This window comes from Portunus trituberculatus, chromosome 37 (genome assembly GCF_017591435.1).
Source record: "Portunus trituberculatus isolate SZX2019 chromosome 37, ASM1759143v1, whole genome shotgun sequence".
Taxonomy (NCBI): domain Eukaryota; kingdom Metazoa; phylum Arthropoda; class Malacostraca; order Decapoda; family Portunidae; genus Portunus; species Portunus trituberculatus.
The window spans coordinates 20822048-20839834 of record NC_059291.1 but is presented as its reverse complement, the minus strand read 5'-3'; the positions used below and the strand labels follow the sequence as shown (position 1 = coordinate 20839834).

Genomic DNA, 17787 nt, shown 5'->3' with positions numbered 1-17787 from the left:
TAACATGGCTCTTGTTTATATTAAGTTCCATCTGCCACTCTTTACTCCATTCATATATTTTATCAAGATCTTCCTGTAACTTGTTACAATCTTCCACATTCTTTACTCTCCTCATAATTTTAGTATCGTCCACGAACATATTCATGTAACTGTCTATTCCTACTGGCATATCATTAACATGAATCAAAAACATGATGGGACCAAGCACTGACCCTTGTGGAACTCCACTGGTTACCTTTTTCCACTCGGACTTCTTTCCTTTCACCACTGTTCGCATTTATCTTCCCACTAAGTAATTTTCCATCCATTTTGCTAGTTTATCACTTACTCCTCCAATCTTCTTTAGTTTCCACATCAGTCTATTGTGTGGCACTTTATCAAAGGCCTTTCTCAAGTTCAGGTAGATAGCATCCACCCATCCCTCTCTATGTTGTAGTATGTCAGTCACTCTTGAATAAAAACATAATAAATTGGACACGCATAATCTTCCTTTTCTGAAACCAAACTGCCTTTCACTCAGAATGTTTTCACTTTCTAGATACTCACTCCACTTTGCTTTAATTACTTCTTCACATACCTTGCACAATGTACTAGTCAACGATACTGGTCTGTAATTTAACAGTTCCATTCTACTTCCATTCTTATATATAGGCACAATGTCAGCTCTTTTCCACTCTTTCGGGACTATTCCTGTTCGTATGGAGGTTTCCACAATATCAAATATGGGGTTCAACAATTGATTCTTACATTCTTTCAGCAACCTCCCAGATATGCCATCAGGCCCCATTGATTTATTAATATCCAAGTTACTTATAATTTTCCTTATATCTTCTTTAGTAACCATGATGTCCTGCATTTCCTTTATTTCCGTAGGCCTTCCTCCTGTAAAATGCTCCTCCTTTGTAAACACTTTGCAAAAGTTGTCATTCAAAATTTCAGCTATATCTCTAGCATTCTCATATACTTCTTCCCCATCTTTTACTTTTTCTATTGCCTCCCTTTTATTTAGTTTTCCATTTATGAATTTGTAAAACATTTTAGGGTCACTATCACAGTTTTCCACCACTCTCTGTTCATATTCCTTTTGTGCTATTCTCCTTACTTCAACATATCTATTCCTTGCTGTTTTGTAGACTTCTCTTGATAATACTTCACTGTTTTTCTTAAGTTTCTTCCATGCCTTTTCTTTGTTCATTTTTGCTTCTTCACAATTTCTATTAAACCACTGTTTATTATTCAAAGTCCTCTTTCTGTGATATGGCACAAACTTCTTCACAGCACAGTTGTATAAATCCATAAATTTATCGTATTTCAATTGCATATCCCCTCCCTGGTATATCACAGACCAGTCAATTTCATTAAAGAACTCTTATATGGTTATAGTTTGCCCTAACATAATTTAATTTTTCCTCCCTGTGCTCCACACTCTTTTCAGTGTTTAATTCTGTATCCAGCTCAAAACTTAGGACATCATGGTCACTTTTCCCCAAGGGACATTCAAGTTCAATTTCCTCTTTTAGGGAGATGCCCCTGGTGAATACCAAATCCAACCTCGCTGCAACATCTTGTCCCCTGCACCTTGTTGGTGATCTCACCCACTGTGTCATCAAGTTATTTGTTACTACCTTTAACAATTCCTCTGCCCACTCACCACCATTCACCATTTTGTAGTCTTCCCACACTATTTCCTTACAATTAAAGTCTCCGACTATCATCACTATCCTTTCTGGTGAGTTCCTGCTTCATTCTGTCTAGAGTATTTCTCATCACCATTTGATACTGTTCATAGTTCCAAGCACTGGTTCTGGGTGGTATGTATACGGTTATAATATTAATGTCCCTCTTACCATCTGTTATAAGCATACTTATCACTTCCTCATTTCCCTTACTAAAGTTCACCTCCTTCATTATCAGATCTTTTGTAGTAAAAACCTTTATACCACCACCTTTATTTTTTCTATCATTTCTCCATACTTTGTAGTGTTTGACATCAAACTAATCTAGCTTTATTTCAGGCCTTAACTTTGTTTCCACCACACACATTATGTCCGGTTCATTGTTTCTTAGGTAATCCATACATTCTAGCCTCTTAGACAGAAATCCATCTATATTCGTGTATGTCACTTGAATTCCATTCCTAATCTCTTTCTTCCATGTTTCAGTCTGTGTAATGGCTATTCCGTCTGTTTTATCCACCACTTCAGCCTCCCATTTCTCATCCTCCAAAAAACGTGGTCTTTTCCTCCTCGGTTCTTTCCTCATTCTTCTCTCTCACTTCAGTTACAAGCTCTTTCATTTTCATTCTTTCATCCTGTGTCATATTTCTTCTTATGTAAATTGTTTTGGTTTCCTCATAGTCTTTAAGTTTCCAGGCCCTCCTCAACAAGGCCTCAGCTGCCACCTGAGACTTTCATTTCAATTTTAATGGTCTACTCTTGCCTTCTTCAAAAGCTCCTAGTCTCACACTTTCCTCTACCTCTTTTCTGATATTTCTCTTATCAATGTTTCCTTATTCTTCATAACATTAACCAGTTCCTTAGACCTTTCTTTTTTTGTCTTAATTCAACTGATCTTTGATTATTTCTTGTAAACCAACCATCTCAGCTTCCCTCGACTCAGTCCATTGTGTTTTCTTCATTTCCCACTCCCTTTCAAAACCTTTCACTTTGCTCACTGATCATTTCCTTAAAGTCATCTTTCTCCTTTACAACTTTCTCCCTTTTCTCCTCCAACTGTCTCTTGTATTTTTCAACCTCCACTCTCAAGTGTGCATTCTCATCCACCAATCGTTTTTCATTTTCCTCCAGTCTCTTAACTCTTTCCTTCAAAGCCTTGTGGAATTCTCTATCCTGCTCCTCCTCACTCCTCTGAACTTTTAATTCCTTCACCAACTCCTCAAATCTCTTCTCCAACATTACCAATCTACCTTGCATTGTTGCCCCTGTTGAAGATGGACTCATATTTTGTATGGCCACTTTTGGTTTTGCTCCCTGGGCCTCATTGGCATATTTTGAATTTGGTAGCTTATTTCTTACAGGTCTATCCATTTTATTTCATTCTTCCTGGGAGCGTGTTGGTGTGTGGTGGTGTGCAATGGCGGCCAGGCCTGGTAGCTTTGTGTGTGTGGTGGAATGCGTTGGCTCCAACACCTCCAATCACTATTATGCACACTCCACCAGGCTACGTTCACTTTGTACACTTGTTCACTCGCTCTAGTTGCTCTTTTGTACTAGTGACGGTTCTCACTCCAAGCACATTGTTTAGCATGTGGAGTGTTAGTTAGACGACACTCTGAGCAAGGAGGCACGTCCACTCTCCACGGAGCGAGGAGTGTGCGTGTGTGTGGTGTGTGTGTGTGAGTATTTACCTAGTTGTACCTAGTTGTAGTTTTACATACCACTTTCATAATTTTCCCAGTCCACTTCTTTACAGTTGAAGTCTCCTACTAATATAACTTTTCTCTTTTCTTTAATGACTCGTTAGACTCCTTATTGTGTCATCTATCATGTCTTTATATTCTTGATTGGTCCATGAATTTATTTTTGGTGGCACATATGTTCCAATGATTGTTAACTCTTTTTTATTAATATGCATCTTAATATACAGTACTTCTGCTTTTCCTTCCCCATATTCCACTTGGTTTACCACCATCTCTTTCTTTAACATTATCATGACTCCTCCTCCTCCTTTACCCCCTCTGTCTTTCCTCCATACGTTATATGAGGCGCCCGGAGCCAGAGGGAACCAACCCACACGAACCTACTTTCGAGAAAAACGCGTTTAAAGTTGAACAATTAATACTACCGTAAGATCGGTCACAATATTATCATATTATACATCATTGGAAAGGTCTCGGCAATACCTGTCATGCCATGTGTTTTTTAATAGTATATTCTATGTTTTAACTTTTACAGAGATTATTTTTTCCCAGGAAGGTTATGTTTTAGGTTCATTTTTTCAAAGTGTATGATAAAACAAGCATTATGTAAAAAAAATTATAACGATATGCTTTTAACTCGATTTTTTACGATTTTTTTTTATGAGCGAATAAAGCAATAGTTCCCCCTAGCGCAACTTTTATTCCCGAAAATGTTTTATTTCCCTATTTTCTCTTCATTTCTGAAGAGATTATAGTGTGAGATGTATCTGTATAGAAGATTGTGATATTGTATTTTAAAATTTATTTTCTATGATTTGGTGTAGCTGATGCAGGAGTAATGGGCCTGGCAAGGGAGGGAAGGAAGGATTTTGCGGGAGACTCTGGGCTAAAGTAAACAAAGGCTGTGATTGGCCGAGGTGGGGCGCGCTATGAGTCACAAGAATACTCGCCGCTGATTGGGGAGCGCACGGCGAGGCTCAGCCGCACCTCCCTGCTCTTGGTACCTTCTAGCTCGCAGATCGGAGAAGTTTGTCGCGACATTTTTTACGCATTATCACTCCACTTTGAGGCTTCGTATAGGTACCCATATGGTCGTATTTCACTTGGCCGACAACTTTATACGACTTTTACACCCTTTGACAACATGATACCGCCTTTAACTCCCTGCTGTTGGTACCTTCTGGCTCGCAGATCGGAGAAGTTTTTCGCGCATTTTTTTACGCATTATCACTCCACTTTGAGGCTTCGTATAGGTACCCATATGGTCATATTTCACTTGGCCGACAATTTTATACGACTTTTACACCCTTCGACAACATGATCCCGCCTTTAACTCAATTTTCGTATTTTTGAGGGTTGGTTCCCTCTGGCTCGGGGCGCCTCATATCTATTATCTAAGTCTATTTTGATTGCCTCGTTTAGTTTTGTTTCAGCCAGGTATACAATATCCGGTTTTTCATTCTTTATGTAATCTTTTAATTCTAATTTACTTGATAGAACCCTGTCTATGTTTGTATACATCATTTTTAGCTTCATGCCCTTATCACTTTTAGTTAAACTTGCTCCACACTGTTTCCTCTTCCTTCTCTTTTATATACCATTTCCTTATCCTGTCTCCTAGAATTCTCCAAAAAAAAATGCCTTTTCTCCTCCTCTGACCTTTCATTATTTTTTTCCCTTACTGCTGCTGCCAATTCATTGTATCTCTTCCTTTCTTCCTCATTTCTATTTTTCCATATATATATATATATATATATATATATATATATATATATATATATATATATATATATATATACAGGCAACCCCCGTTTAATGAAGCTTCACACAATGAAATTTCGCTACAACGAAGGTTTCATTTTAGTCAAGGATGTATTTTGTCACCAATCCTTTTCAGCCTGTACCCAGAGGAGTTAGCAGTCAGAATGAGAAGGATGAATGCAGGAGTGAGTGTGGGGAATGATAAGATAGGTGTGCTTCTTTATGCAGATGACGTAGTGGTTATGAGTGAGTCAGCAGAGGAGCTGCAAAGTTTGCTGGATGTGGTTGATGGGTATGGAAGAGATTTTGGAGTTAGGTTTAGTAATAAGAAGAGTAAGGTGATGGTTGTGAATAGGTCGGAGGATGAATGTAATTCAGTATGGAGGCTGGGAGAGAATGAGTTGAAGCAGGTACAAGAATAAAAGTACTTAGGGATGTGGATGAGTCTGAATGGGTGTGAAAAGTCAAAGAATGAAAAAATAAGCTTGGTGAACCAGTGGGTGGGTCGTTTAGGAAGCGCGGCAAGGATGAGAGCAAGTAAGTATGACGTGCTGAGAGAAGTGTGGAAGAGTGTGGTTGTCCCCAGTATAATGTATGGTATGGATGTGATTGCATGGAACGAGAGTGAAATTGACAAGTTAGAAGTGGGGCAGTGTAGAGTAGCTAGGCTGGCACTGAATGCACTGAGGTACACAGCAGTAGAAGCCCTAAGAGGTGATATGGGATGGAGCTCTTTTAGGGAAACTTATAAAAGCGACACTTAGGTACAAGATTAGGCTTGAGAGAATGGATGATGCAAGAATAGCAAGGAAGATGTATCTGAGGAGAGAAAGTGGAAGCAAATAGAGGAAAAGGTGTATAAGAATGACAGAGAGGAATGGTCTACAGGTTGGGTGGACAGTGAAAATGGCTGGGGTGAATCAGAATGAGCTGGAATGGGTCGTGGCAAGAGGAGGCAGAGTGGGAACAGAATGGGATGTGAGGAAGTGGAAGAGTGAGATAGACAGAGATGTGAAGAGTATGGGACTGAATGAAAGGAGGAATGGGATGGAACGAAAGACTACTCTGGAATGGTACAAGGTGAAAGAGGCCCCGATGTATGAGAGGTGGTACGATGGAAGCCTGGGTGGTGATCTTCTCTTCAGAGCTAGGGCACAGTGTATGGATGTAAATGCAAGGAGTTACAGATGGTCAGAGTCCCGCAGCAAATTGTGGCTGATATGTGACTCGGGAGAGGACGAGACGGTGGAGCATGTCATGCTGGAGTGTGTGAAGTATGCCAGAGACAGGCATGAGATGATGCAAGTGGTGTTGACTGAGTTAGGGCATAATAGGAACCAAAGAGTGGAAAAGACGGGGAGGGAGTGGATGGTGGTGCTGCTGGGACTGAGTAGAGAAACGAATGAAAGGATGATTGAGGTGGTGAAGGAGTTTCTGGAGAGAATGTGGCGTGCCAAATGTATGGATGGTTAGAGCAAAGGACCCTGTTCTTTTTTTCTTTTTTTTTCCTTTTTCTGTGCGCCTTTCTTTTGTCGGCTACAGGAGCTGCTGATCCAAAGGCCCGGCTCAGAAGTGATTCCAAGTCGCCTGTAGTATCAAGATCAATATCAAGATCAAGACTACCATCTGCTCGTTTAACGAACACCAAACTCGCTTTAACGAAGTTTTATCCAGGTAATTTTTTCCAAGTTTGAAAGCCCCGCCGTATCACGCAAGCCGACAAGCTTTTGAATACACCAGGAGACACAAATACTAAGGCCTGCCTCACGAGAAATCCTGGGACACCTGTAGAATCAAGATCAAGATCAAGATCAAGCCTCTCGTGGACAACACACGCACCACTCACTCCCATAACAGCATCACCAGCAGCTCGTCTTCACTCGCTCAATTTACCACCAAAACGCCCTGCAATGTGGCCTAGCATTCCTAAGAAGACCAGAAAACTATAGCATTGCTGGCCACCATCTTGACTCTATATACTGTCTCTACTATTTTCAAGTCAACAGACTATTAAGAAGGCTGCTGAGACTGTATCTTCCTTGCAAGTTAAAAAGAACCACCTGAACTTGTGATTCTACAATGGACAAAATGGAAAGCCTTGTGGAAATGTGGTACATAAGTTTTGTATGTGATACAATGATGCGCCCTTTGTTTACATTCCACAGGTTGCCGGTTAGTGTCTTTCCCGTTTCACTCTCCCTCCCTTCATAAATTTAAGATCATCAACATTATAAAGTTACGTACATACATACATTAGTGTACATTATGACTTAAATTAAATTTAACTGCCTAAATGTTAAACTTCATAATTTTTACTTTCATTAAACCTTTCACTGTACTATGATGCACTCTCGCTTTGCTTACTCTCAATGGAAGTTTAAGTCAGGCGTTAAACTTGTTATAATCGGTTCGCTTAACGAAGTTTCACTTAATGAAGTGTTTTTTAGGGAACGTAACCCCTTCATTAAGCGGGGGTTGCCTGTGTATATGCATATGTACCGAGTAGCAGTACTGGATGGGGATTATTACCCAATATGAGGGTATTTATTTAGTCCAAATCCTCATCTTCTCTCTATATATGTAGCTAAGAATTCTTATATAGGGAGTCTCTGTAGGGGGGAGAAGAGGGATGACGTGTGGCTGCATGCGCAGTTATCATGGCCGCCGCCTTATAAGGTGAGGAGCGTGGTGGTGTCATCCCAGACCATCACTCGCTCTCGTCTCGAGGTACACTCTCTAACCATCTCCAGGAGGAGCTGCAATACGCCACGTGGTCTGATAAGAACAACTCATGAGATAATTATTATGGTTACAGCGCCGTCCCTGTGGAGCCCTCTGCCACTTCCACACCAGCAGGCCCAACCAGGCAGAGAGACAGAGAGAGAGGGAAAGAAGCAGGATGCCGCGAGGGTCGGGCCGCCACCACACGCCCTCTCACCTACAGCTGAGTTACCCACGGTTTCCCCACCCATAGGTCTCCCATAATATAGGTAGGATAGGTAGGAAGTTACATGACTGTGATGGGTCGTTGTTAAATTAAAGGGTCTATTTTGTTAAGTTTTGCGTGTTCATCCCTCCCCCTTGGATTCGTTACATCTTTCTTTTCTTTTCTTACTAGGCCTAAGCCTCACTTAGGCCCAGTACAAGAGACTGAGCCTCAAGAAGGTTCAGTATAGATGGTGGCAGCGGTGGGATGTGTTTAATATAGACACACCGGCCCACGTAACTCTCCGTAGAGGCAGGAGTAATCAGTGCTTATCCACCCCCCTTTGTTTAGTAGTGAAGTGGTGTTTCTCCTCACTGTTCATTTCTTATTTTTGCCTCATGTTTCGAGTGGCCATTATGGGGGCACAGCGACAGGAAAGAGGAAGAGGAACAGTGAGAGTTAGGTGTTTGTCCCTTCCCCCATGATGTTTTGTTGGTGGTTCGGCAGTAGCACGGGGGCCCCCCACACTTCCCCACAAGTAATTACCTTTGGGTGGTAGTTGGCGCCGTGCCAGTTCCCCTTGCTACCCTCCTACCTCTAGTTTATCCGTGCGGATAAGCTAGGGGAGGAGAAATTTTTTTTTTCAGTTTAGGGGTAATTTTTTTTTTTTGTTACATTTCCCATTTGGCTCATATGTTCTGGCATTTTTTTTTTTCAGTAAGCTGTTTTCTTATGCATTGGTATTTTGTTGTGATTAGCTTATTGTCTCCAGAGGAAGATACGTTGTTTTTATAATGAGAATTTAAGTTGTGTATTGGTGAAACAGAAAGCCACTGTTCACCCAATTTTCATTTTGTTTAGTTTGTGACAAGTTGTCAGGTCTTTTTTCTTTCGTTATGGATGAGTTGGCGGATTTTCTGAGCTTAAGTGCGGAGTGGACGCCTAAAAAGGAAAATGAACCAGTAGTTAAAACTGAAGATGATGCGGTAGTTAACCAGATGACGTGGGTAAGTCTGTCAGGTGCGGAGGCAGTAAATAACTTAGAGATGGAGGTAGATGCCTTGCGTGATTGTGTCCACGATTTGTTACAGGAAGTTTGAGAGAACAGGGAGAGGCCGACGAGTAACCCTGTTAAATGCCTCATGAAGCCCCGTGACATCCCCGTCCTTGAACTGCGTCACTTGAGTGGAGTAGAAGGAGTTAGCCGGTTAGCTGTTTTTTCCTCACAGGTGGAAAGTTGCTCAACAGATAATAGAGAGAGGCAACAGATAGTTAAAATGCGTGTGGAAGCCCAATTAGCTTTACTGGTGCAAACGGTAGTGGATAAGGAAGTAACCTGGGCACAATTTAAGCAATATCTTACAAAGGAGCTCACAGACCAGAATGAGGAAAGGTTATTTGATTCTCTGAATGATTTAAAATATTCGGTGGAAGACAACCCCATCGAATTTATGACAAGGTTGAAATGTAAACTAGCTTTGGTTACCATAAGGACCGATGCTGATGACGTGCCATCTCAGGACAGGTTGATAAAGAACAAACTAATAAAAGGAATGCCGAGAGACTGCAGGGAAAGACTAGAACTGTACCTGGACGAAAAAGTACCGTTAACCAGGTTTCTGACCAAATTAGATACTGAAAGACTGGTGGTAATGACTCGGAAAGAGAGTAGCGTACGAGCGGTTAGCCCGGCCCCAGCCCACCTACCGACTGCCCGCGCGGCGGCGGCGACTACACCCCACCCGGCCGCCACATTAACACCACCCGCTAGTAGATTAGACCGGGTAGATCAAAGATTACAGCAATGGCGCAGAAGAGAGAAATACTGCCCATATTGCCGAGCTACTAACCACTCAATAGCCGAGTGCTATAAAAGACCACAACCTTGCTCCTGTTATGATTGTTTACAGCTCAATTGTCGGCGCGGCCATCCATCGTGCCCCGATAAAGTAAACACAACACAGAATAGGATGTTATGACAATCCCCGGTAATCAGCGTAGATATCAATAACCATGTACTCGAAGCAATGTTAGATACTGGTAGTGATGTTTCACTAATTAAGATCAGTGTAATTAATGAAATGGGAATTCCAGTGAAACAAAGTTCAAAGATTCCCCCTTTGCAAGGAATCACCGGTAAGCAGATCAGAGTATTGGGCCAAGCTTATGTAACAATAGCCAGTAACAGTAACCACCCCATCATTGCTCAAGTAGCGGTCGTTCCTGATGAATATCTCAGAACAAACATATTGTTAGGAATGAACACGATCGGTCAGTCAACTCTCACTCTAGATCACCAAGCTAAGCGGATTCATTGGAACAATCTTGTTTATCCCTTAGTATTCGTGGAAACACCATATGGAAAAGTAAGGATGGTGAGAAAAGAACCTCAGTCTCCCTCTCATAACCAGCACTTCAGTAGAGTAACAACCAAAACACTAGTGGACTGTTACGAAACGACCCTAGTGGAAGTAAAAGTAAGTGAGGAACCTAATACCGTAATAATGATTGAGGCTAAACATGCCTGTGTTCAAGATGGATTGCCAACTATAATGCGAGTGACTGAAACACGCACTGTTTTCATTCCCCGTCATTAATAACACCAAAGTTAGGTTAGTGTTACGACCAGGAACCTTACTGATAAAGTATGAAATAATAGACGAGGGACAAATAGAGATAGAAGACTCACCCCTGACCATCGCTAAAATAAGTGAAGCCATCGGGCCAGAAAATGATTGTGTGCCCACAAACCAAACCCGGTGGGAAAAGCTCAAAGTAATTCTCGACTCGTGAGACTGGTCACATCTAGAGAAAGAACAAGAGCTTAGTTTATTTCAGCTCATTCAGAAACATCAAAAATTATTCATCGTACATCCTGGCGATATAGGACTAATACAAGCAGATCCAGCCCACGTTCAGGTAGACGACCCAACACCCTGTCGTACACCACTCTATCAATACCCAGAGAAAGCTAGAGAAACTATTCAGCAGATTCTACATGATTTAGAAGGTAAAGGAAAAATTGAAAATTCCACAGCAGTATGGTTATCTCCGATAGTATTAGTAAATAAGCCTAATGGAGAAAAAAAGACTCTGCCTTGACTATCGAAAAGTAAACAAACAACTAACCATGGATATTCATCCTTTACCCAAACTTGACGAGCTAGTAGAAAGTGTGTCAGGCAATGATCATTACGCCACCTTAGATATGTGTGAAGCGTATTATCAGGTAGCACTGGACTCAGCGAGTAGAGATCTCACAACGTTCAGTGACGGTGTCTCGCTTTATAGGTTTAGACGCTTACTCTTTTGGTTAAGTTGTTCCCCGGCGATATTTGCCCGACAAATGAACCACGCATTAGCTCCCTTACTTAAAGAAAACTGGGTTAAGAATTACCTGGATGATTTAATTGTTTATGCTACAGATTATACCACCTTATTCCACAGATTGGATAGATTATATTCAGCCACTTAGCAATCTGTGGGGATTAAACTCAATTTATCCAAGTGTAGCATTGGGCAGAGACAAGTAAAATTCCTCGGGCACATTGTATCAAAAGAAGGCTATAAACCAGACCCAAGTAATGTGGAGGCCGTAAAACAGATGAAACCTCCAACTAACGTGAAAGAGACCCGTAGGTTTATAGGAATGGTGTCGTTCTATCGATGACACATTGAAAACTGCTCCAAGATACTGGCCCCATTAACCGAGCTCACAAAGAAAGGAACGCCGTTCTATTGGACAGGTGAATGCCAGAAAGCTTTTGAAACGCTGAAGGAGAAACTAATACACTCTCCAGTACTAGGAAAAGCCGATCTCAATCGAGAGTTTGTCCTCGAGACGGATAGTAGTGCCACACATATAGGGGCAGTGTTGATGCAGTATCATGGGAAAGAACCAAATGTCATAGGATATTTTTCGAAGAAGCTTAGACCAGTGGAGACTCGATATTCAACAACAGATCGGGAAGCGTTAGCTGTAGTACTAGCCTGTAGAAAATTCCACCATTATCTATGGGGTGTCTGAGTTTTAATTCGAACTGACCATCAGCCACTAGTCTCAGTTTTTCGCCAACGAACAAAATCTCCACGTATGAACAGATGGATTCTGGAGATGCGTGATTTTCAGTTTAAAATAGAGTACAAAGCAGGCAGGAAGAATGTAGTGGCCGACCAACTGAGTTGCCCTGTTCAGGTAGTAAATGTGGTAGGTCAAGATTCATTTCTAGGTTTGACCACCGATGGAGAGAGATGAAGGAATATTTAGAAGGAGGAAGAATACCAAGTGCCAGATACTCCCCTGTCATTTTGAATCAGTTTATTGTTCACGATGGAGTGTTATATTACTCCAAACAAAAGAAAGATGGAACCATCCTATATCTATTGGTTGTACCCCAGACATTAAAGAAACAAGCTATTGTATTGGCCCATGAAAAAGAGTCTGGACATTTAGGACAACTAAAAACCATGTTAAAAGCTGAATATTTTTACTGGCCAAATCAAAGATCAGACATAAAGAAATTTATCAGAGAATGCATAATTTGTCAACAATGTAAAACTGCACCAGCTTTACAAAAGATGTACCAGGAATTGCCTCCTGTAAATCAACCTGTGGAAAGAATTAGTATCGATATTACTGAAATGACTCCAGCCAGAGGAGGTTATAAGTACGTATTAACCATCATAGATCACTTTTCAAGATTTGTGGAGTTGGTGAAGTTATGGTCCAGACACGCTGAGGAGGTAGTTAGGATTATTAAGAGTTACTTGGGAGACTATGGGGTACCGAAGGTACTCTTAGCTGACAATGCGTGCGAGTTCCGCTCACAATTGTTGACAGAACTCTGTCGTACGCATGGGATAGAGATGGTGTTTTCCACCCCATACCATCCATGTGGGAACTCTATCACCGAACGGTTACATCGAACCATGAAGTCAGTGCTAGCCTCTCTCGGGAAAGGACAACCGCACAGGTGGTCTGAGTGCCTCAAGCAGTGTCAGCAGATCCTTAATGCGGCCGTACACGAGACCACTGGCGAACAGCCCTATTTCCTTTTCTTCCGGCGCCATGCTCCTCGCTATGTGGGAACTACTTTGTCCCAGGTGGACGATGAAATAGACATTAATACAGCCTTGGAGGCAGTGAGACAATCATCCCGTGCAAATAGCAGGAAGTGGTTAGCTAGAGTGAACATTGGCCGGAAGGACCAAAGAGTCGAGGTAGATGATTTGGTGTGGATAAAAAGGAAACAGTTTGGTTCGTCAGCTGATAGAAAACTTGGTCTCAAGTGGATTGGACCGTATAAGGTTAAAAAGGTGAATTTAGATGGAGTGTCATATGAAGTGGAAAATGTGTTCAATGGCAAAATACAGGCAACCCCCGTTTAACGAAGGTTCACACAACAAAATTTCGCTACAACGAAGGTTTTATTTTACTACCATCTGCTCCTTTAACGAACACCAAACTTGCTTTAACGAAGTTTTATCCAGGTAATTTTTTTCCAAATTTGAAAGCCCCACCATATCACGCAAGCTGACAGGCTTTTGAATACACCAGGAGCTGCTGGTACTAAGGCCTGCCTCAGGAAAAATCCTGGGACCTCTATAGAATAAAGATCAAGATCAAGATCAAGCCTCTCGTGGACAACACGTGCAACACTCACTCCCCAGTCAAAACATAACAGTGTCAGCAGCAGCTTGTCTTCCCTAGCTCAACTTACCACCAAAATGCCCTGCAATTGGCCTAGTGTTCGTAAGAAGACCAGGAAATCTCTTACTCTCCAAATGAAGCTAGATATTATTCACAGACATGAGAGAGGCCAGAAAACTATAGCAGTGCTGGCCACTATCTTGACTCCATATTATACTGTCTCTATTTTCAAGTCAGCAGACTCTATTAAGAAGGCTGGTGAGACCGTATCTTCCTTGCAAGCTAAAAGAACCACCTGAACTCGTGACTCTACAATGGATAAAATGGAAAGCCTTGTGGAAATGTGGTACATAAGTTTTGTATGCAGTATAATGATGCGCACTTTGTTTACATTCCACAGGTTGCCGGTTAGTGTCTTTCCCGTTTCACTCTTCCTCCCTTCATAAAGTTAAGATCATCAACATTATAAAGTTACATACATACATACATTAGTGTACATTATAATGACTTAAATTAAACTACCTAAATGTTTAACTTCATAATTTTTACTTTCATTAAACCTTTTACTGTACTATGATGCACTCTCGCTTTGCTTACTCTCAATGGAAGTTCAAATCAGGGGTTAAACTTGTTATAATCGGTTCGCTTAACGAAGTTTCGCTTAACGAAGTGTTTATTAGGAACGTAACCCCTTCGTTAAACGGGGGTTGCCTGTACTCCATAGAGCAGCTGACCGAGTGAGAAAATATGTAACCGATGAAGGGTACGTGGTAGACATGGAAGAAATTGTAGTGCCTTCCGATGAGGAGGAAGAAGACAATGAGGTAGAGGAGCCCAGACTGACTCGTGAGAGACGGCCAGTGAGGAGATTTATAGAAGAATACTAAGTGTATAGACCCCTAGGGACATTGGAATCTTGTGACTGCCCTATACTTCTTTTGCAGCTACATCAGACCCGCTGCTGGGGAAGGAGACCGCCACTGTTGGGGGTGGCTGGAGTGTTCACGAGGAGGGGCCTCATGAATCCAGTCCCCACAGAATGAGGCTTTGGTGAGGACTACGTCAACCTCTCCACTCCACCCCTGTACGCCTGGACTGATGGGAAGTGGGAGTCGCAACACCAACTGGGAGGTCAGGTCCTGCCGGACCGGTAGAGACGTCAAGGTCTCGCACTAAGTGGAAAGTTGTAGAGTGTGAAATGTTGAAACAGAGGTCAGTCATACCACAGATACCCTGGACACTGTAAATAGGGGAAAGAGCTCTAAATGGTTATGTGTGCTCACGTTGGTGTATCGTGATTACGTGGATTGTTATGTGTGTTACCTTTTTTTTTGTAAAAGAGAAGACAAGGATTTGTTTTCCCTGAGGAAAAAGCCATGTACCGAGTAGCAGTACTGGATGGGGATTATTACCCAATATGAGGGTATTTATTTAGTCCAAATCCTCATCTTCTCTTCATATATGTAGCTAGGAATTCTTATATAGGGAGTCCCTGTAGGGGGGAGAAGAGGGATAACGTGTGGCTGCGTGCGCAGTTATCATGGCCGGCGCCTTATAAGGTGAGGAGCGTGGTGGTGTCGTCCCAGACCACCACTCGCTCTCGTCTCGAGTTACACTCTCCAACCATTTCCAGGAGGAGCTGCAATACGCCACGTGGTCTGATAAGAACAACTCATGAGATAATTATTATGGTTACAGCACCACCACTGTGGAGCCCTCTGCCACTTCCACCACAGCAGGCCCAACCAGGCAGAGAGACAGAGAGAGAGAGAAGGAGAGAAGCAGGACGCCGCAAGGGTCGGGCCGCCATTTTTACCTCTCGGGACGCCACCACACGCATCCTCACGCCCTCTCACCTACAGCTGAGTTACCCACGGTTTCCCCCCCCTTAGGTCTCCCATAATATAGGTAGGATAGGTAGGAAGTTACATGACTGTGATGGGTCGTTGTTGAATTAAAGGGTCTATTTTGTTAAGTTTTGCGTGTTCATCCCTCCCCCTTGGATTCGTTACATCTTTCTTTTCTTTTCTTACTAGGCCTAAGCCTCACTTAGGCCCAGTACAAGAGACTGAGCCTCACGAAGGTTTAGCATATATAAATATATATATATATATATATATATATATATATATATATATATATATATATATATATATATATATATATATTTCTCTGAGTTTTGTTGTTCTATATATCTCTTCTGTTGCTGCTTGTGATTTTAGTAGTATCTTAATTGGCCTCGTTGTTCCATCTTGATAATGTCCCATTCTGTGTATTTCCTTTACTTCCTCTTCTAGGTTTTGCCTATCTTCATCGTTTAGATTTTTTAGTAGGTCTTTGACTGATTTCATTTCCTCTTTTTCCCTTCTTGGTCTATATTTTACATCTTTTTCTTTCAGTCCAAATACATATGATTACACTCTTTTTCTTTTCTGCAATTTCTCTTACTTGGTTTTCTTTTCCCTTAAGGACTTCTATAATTTTGTTTGCCATATTCTCATCTCTTTCTTTTAGTTGTTCCTGGATCACCTCCTGAAAATTAACCTTGTCTTTCTATCTTATCATAAATTTTGTTAATTTTCTATGGTATGGAATAATCATATTGTCCCATTTTTCTTTTCTGTGTGTTCTCTAAGAAAAATAAATATAAAACTGGTATCTGCAATTTTTCCTTCTTTTTCTGGATAAAATAGAAAGGTTAGAGGAGAAATTTCAACAATTATCACTTTGAAGGGAAATCATTAAGAGTAATATTGCTTAATGACCTCTTACTGAAATGACAGATTTATCACCCTTTACTACACAGAATGATACACTCTAAAATTATCAATTTAAAAATAAAGTAATAGGTTTTATTGAATATTTACCTTGGCAAATTCCTTTTCAAAGTTTTCCTCACTATGTGGCTCTTTCTGTGCCTGCTCCAGCAGGAAGGCACGTCTGGCAGCAATGTAGTGTGACCGCCGCACCCTCAGGTACACCACCTGCTCAAACACAGGATCATCTTTCAGAATTTGACATAAATAATGACAAAATGCTAAAAAAAAAAAATAATAAAAAAAAAAAAAATAAATAAATAAATAAATAAATTACATGATCTATGGGTTCTGAATAGTACAAAGAGTTTTAGTATTATAACATTACCTACATAATAGGAAAAAACATACAAGAAACAATAATTACAAACCAAAGATGCACACCATCATCTATCAAACCATGAGAAACTCTAAAACTATATTTTCATATATTTCTCCATTAACACCTTATAAGGCTTAGAGCATTCAGTATTCATGAACTATATAATATGCAGTTTTTTTTTTTCAGTAATCATATACAGTGAAGTCTCAAATCTTAATAATCTCATATCAATATTTTGCATCTTGATTGCACCAAGTACCCATGATTCACATTTCTCTATCAAATTAGGCACATGAATCTTGATAGTAGTTGTTTTCATGTGCTTACATTATAACAAACGAGGGGCATGGTGATGAGATTTTTAACAATTGCTCTTCCACCTAGTGGTAGCTTGCATTCCAAAGTGTGCTATGGAAACTTCCAAAAGGTTATAGAGCACTCTACAATGCACTATAGCAGTGTTATGACATCACTCCTGGCATTCACAAGTGATAAGCATACATCCTGCTGGCAAGGGGAGAACAATGTTGATAAACAAACCTCTCAGTGTTCTGTGACCTCTCTCCTCCTCTTGCCTTAACAAAACTTGATTTCTTCTATGAATAATATCTAGTGTCTCTGATTAACTATTCAAAGTGAAGGATGGGGAAAGGGGAAAGGAGGATACATGGTAACATCCCATGGAGCGCAGCACCTTGCTGAAGATAAGACTGACAGATACATACATACTGCTTGACTATTTAGAGAAATGACCAGGTACCCTAAACTTTTGTACTGATGATATAGCCATCTGTTTAAACCTAGGGTGTGGTCAAGATCATTTACTTGGCTACCTAGATGCCATTCACCATGTTTCCCATGGCCAATGGAATGGCCCGGGGATGGATAAGAATGAGAATGGGAGTCAAGAACAACAAGGTGCAATTAAAAAAC

General features: G+C 41.1%; 1 protein-coding gene across 2 annotated transcripts in view; it reads right to left on the bottom strand.

The window, feature by feature from the left end:
* Positions 1-17787, bottom strand: part of LOC123514383 (unextended protein-like) — a 249409-nt gene that overhangs the window by 18041 nt on the left and 213581 nt on the right. For both annotated transcript variants that reach the window (XM_045272269.1, XM_045272270.1), the window contains exon 14: positions 16584-16700. In XM_045272269.1, the coding sequence (XP_045128204.1) occupies positions 16584-16700 (117 nt within the window). The remainder of the gene's footprint in view (positions 1-16583; positions 16701-17787) is intronic.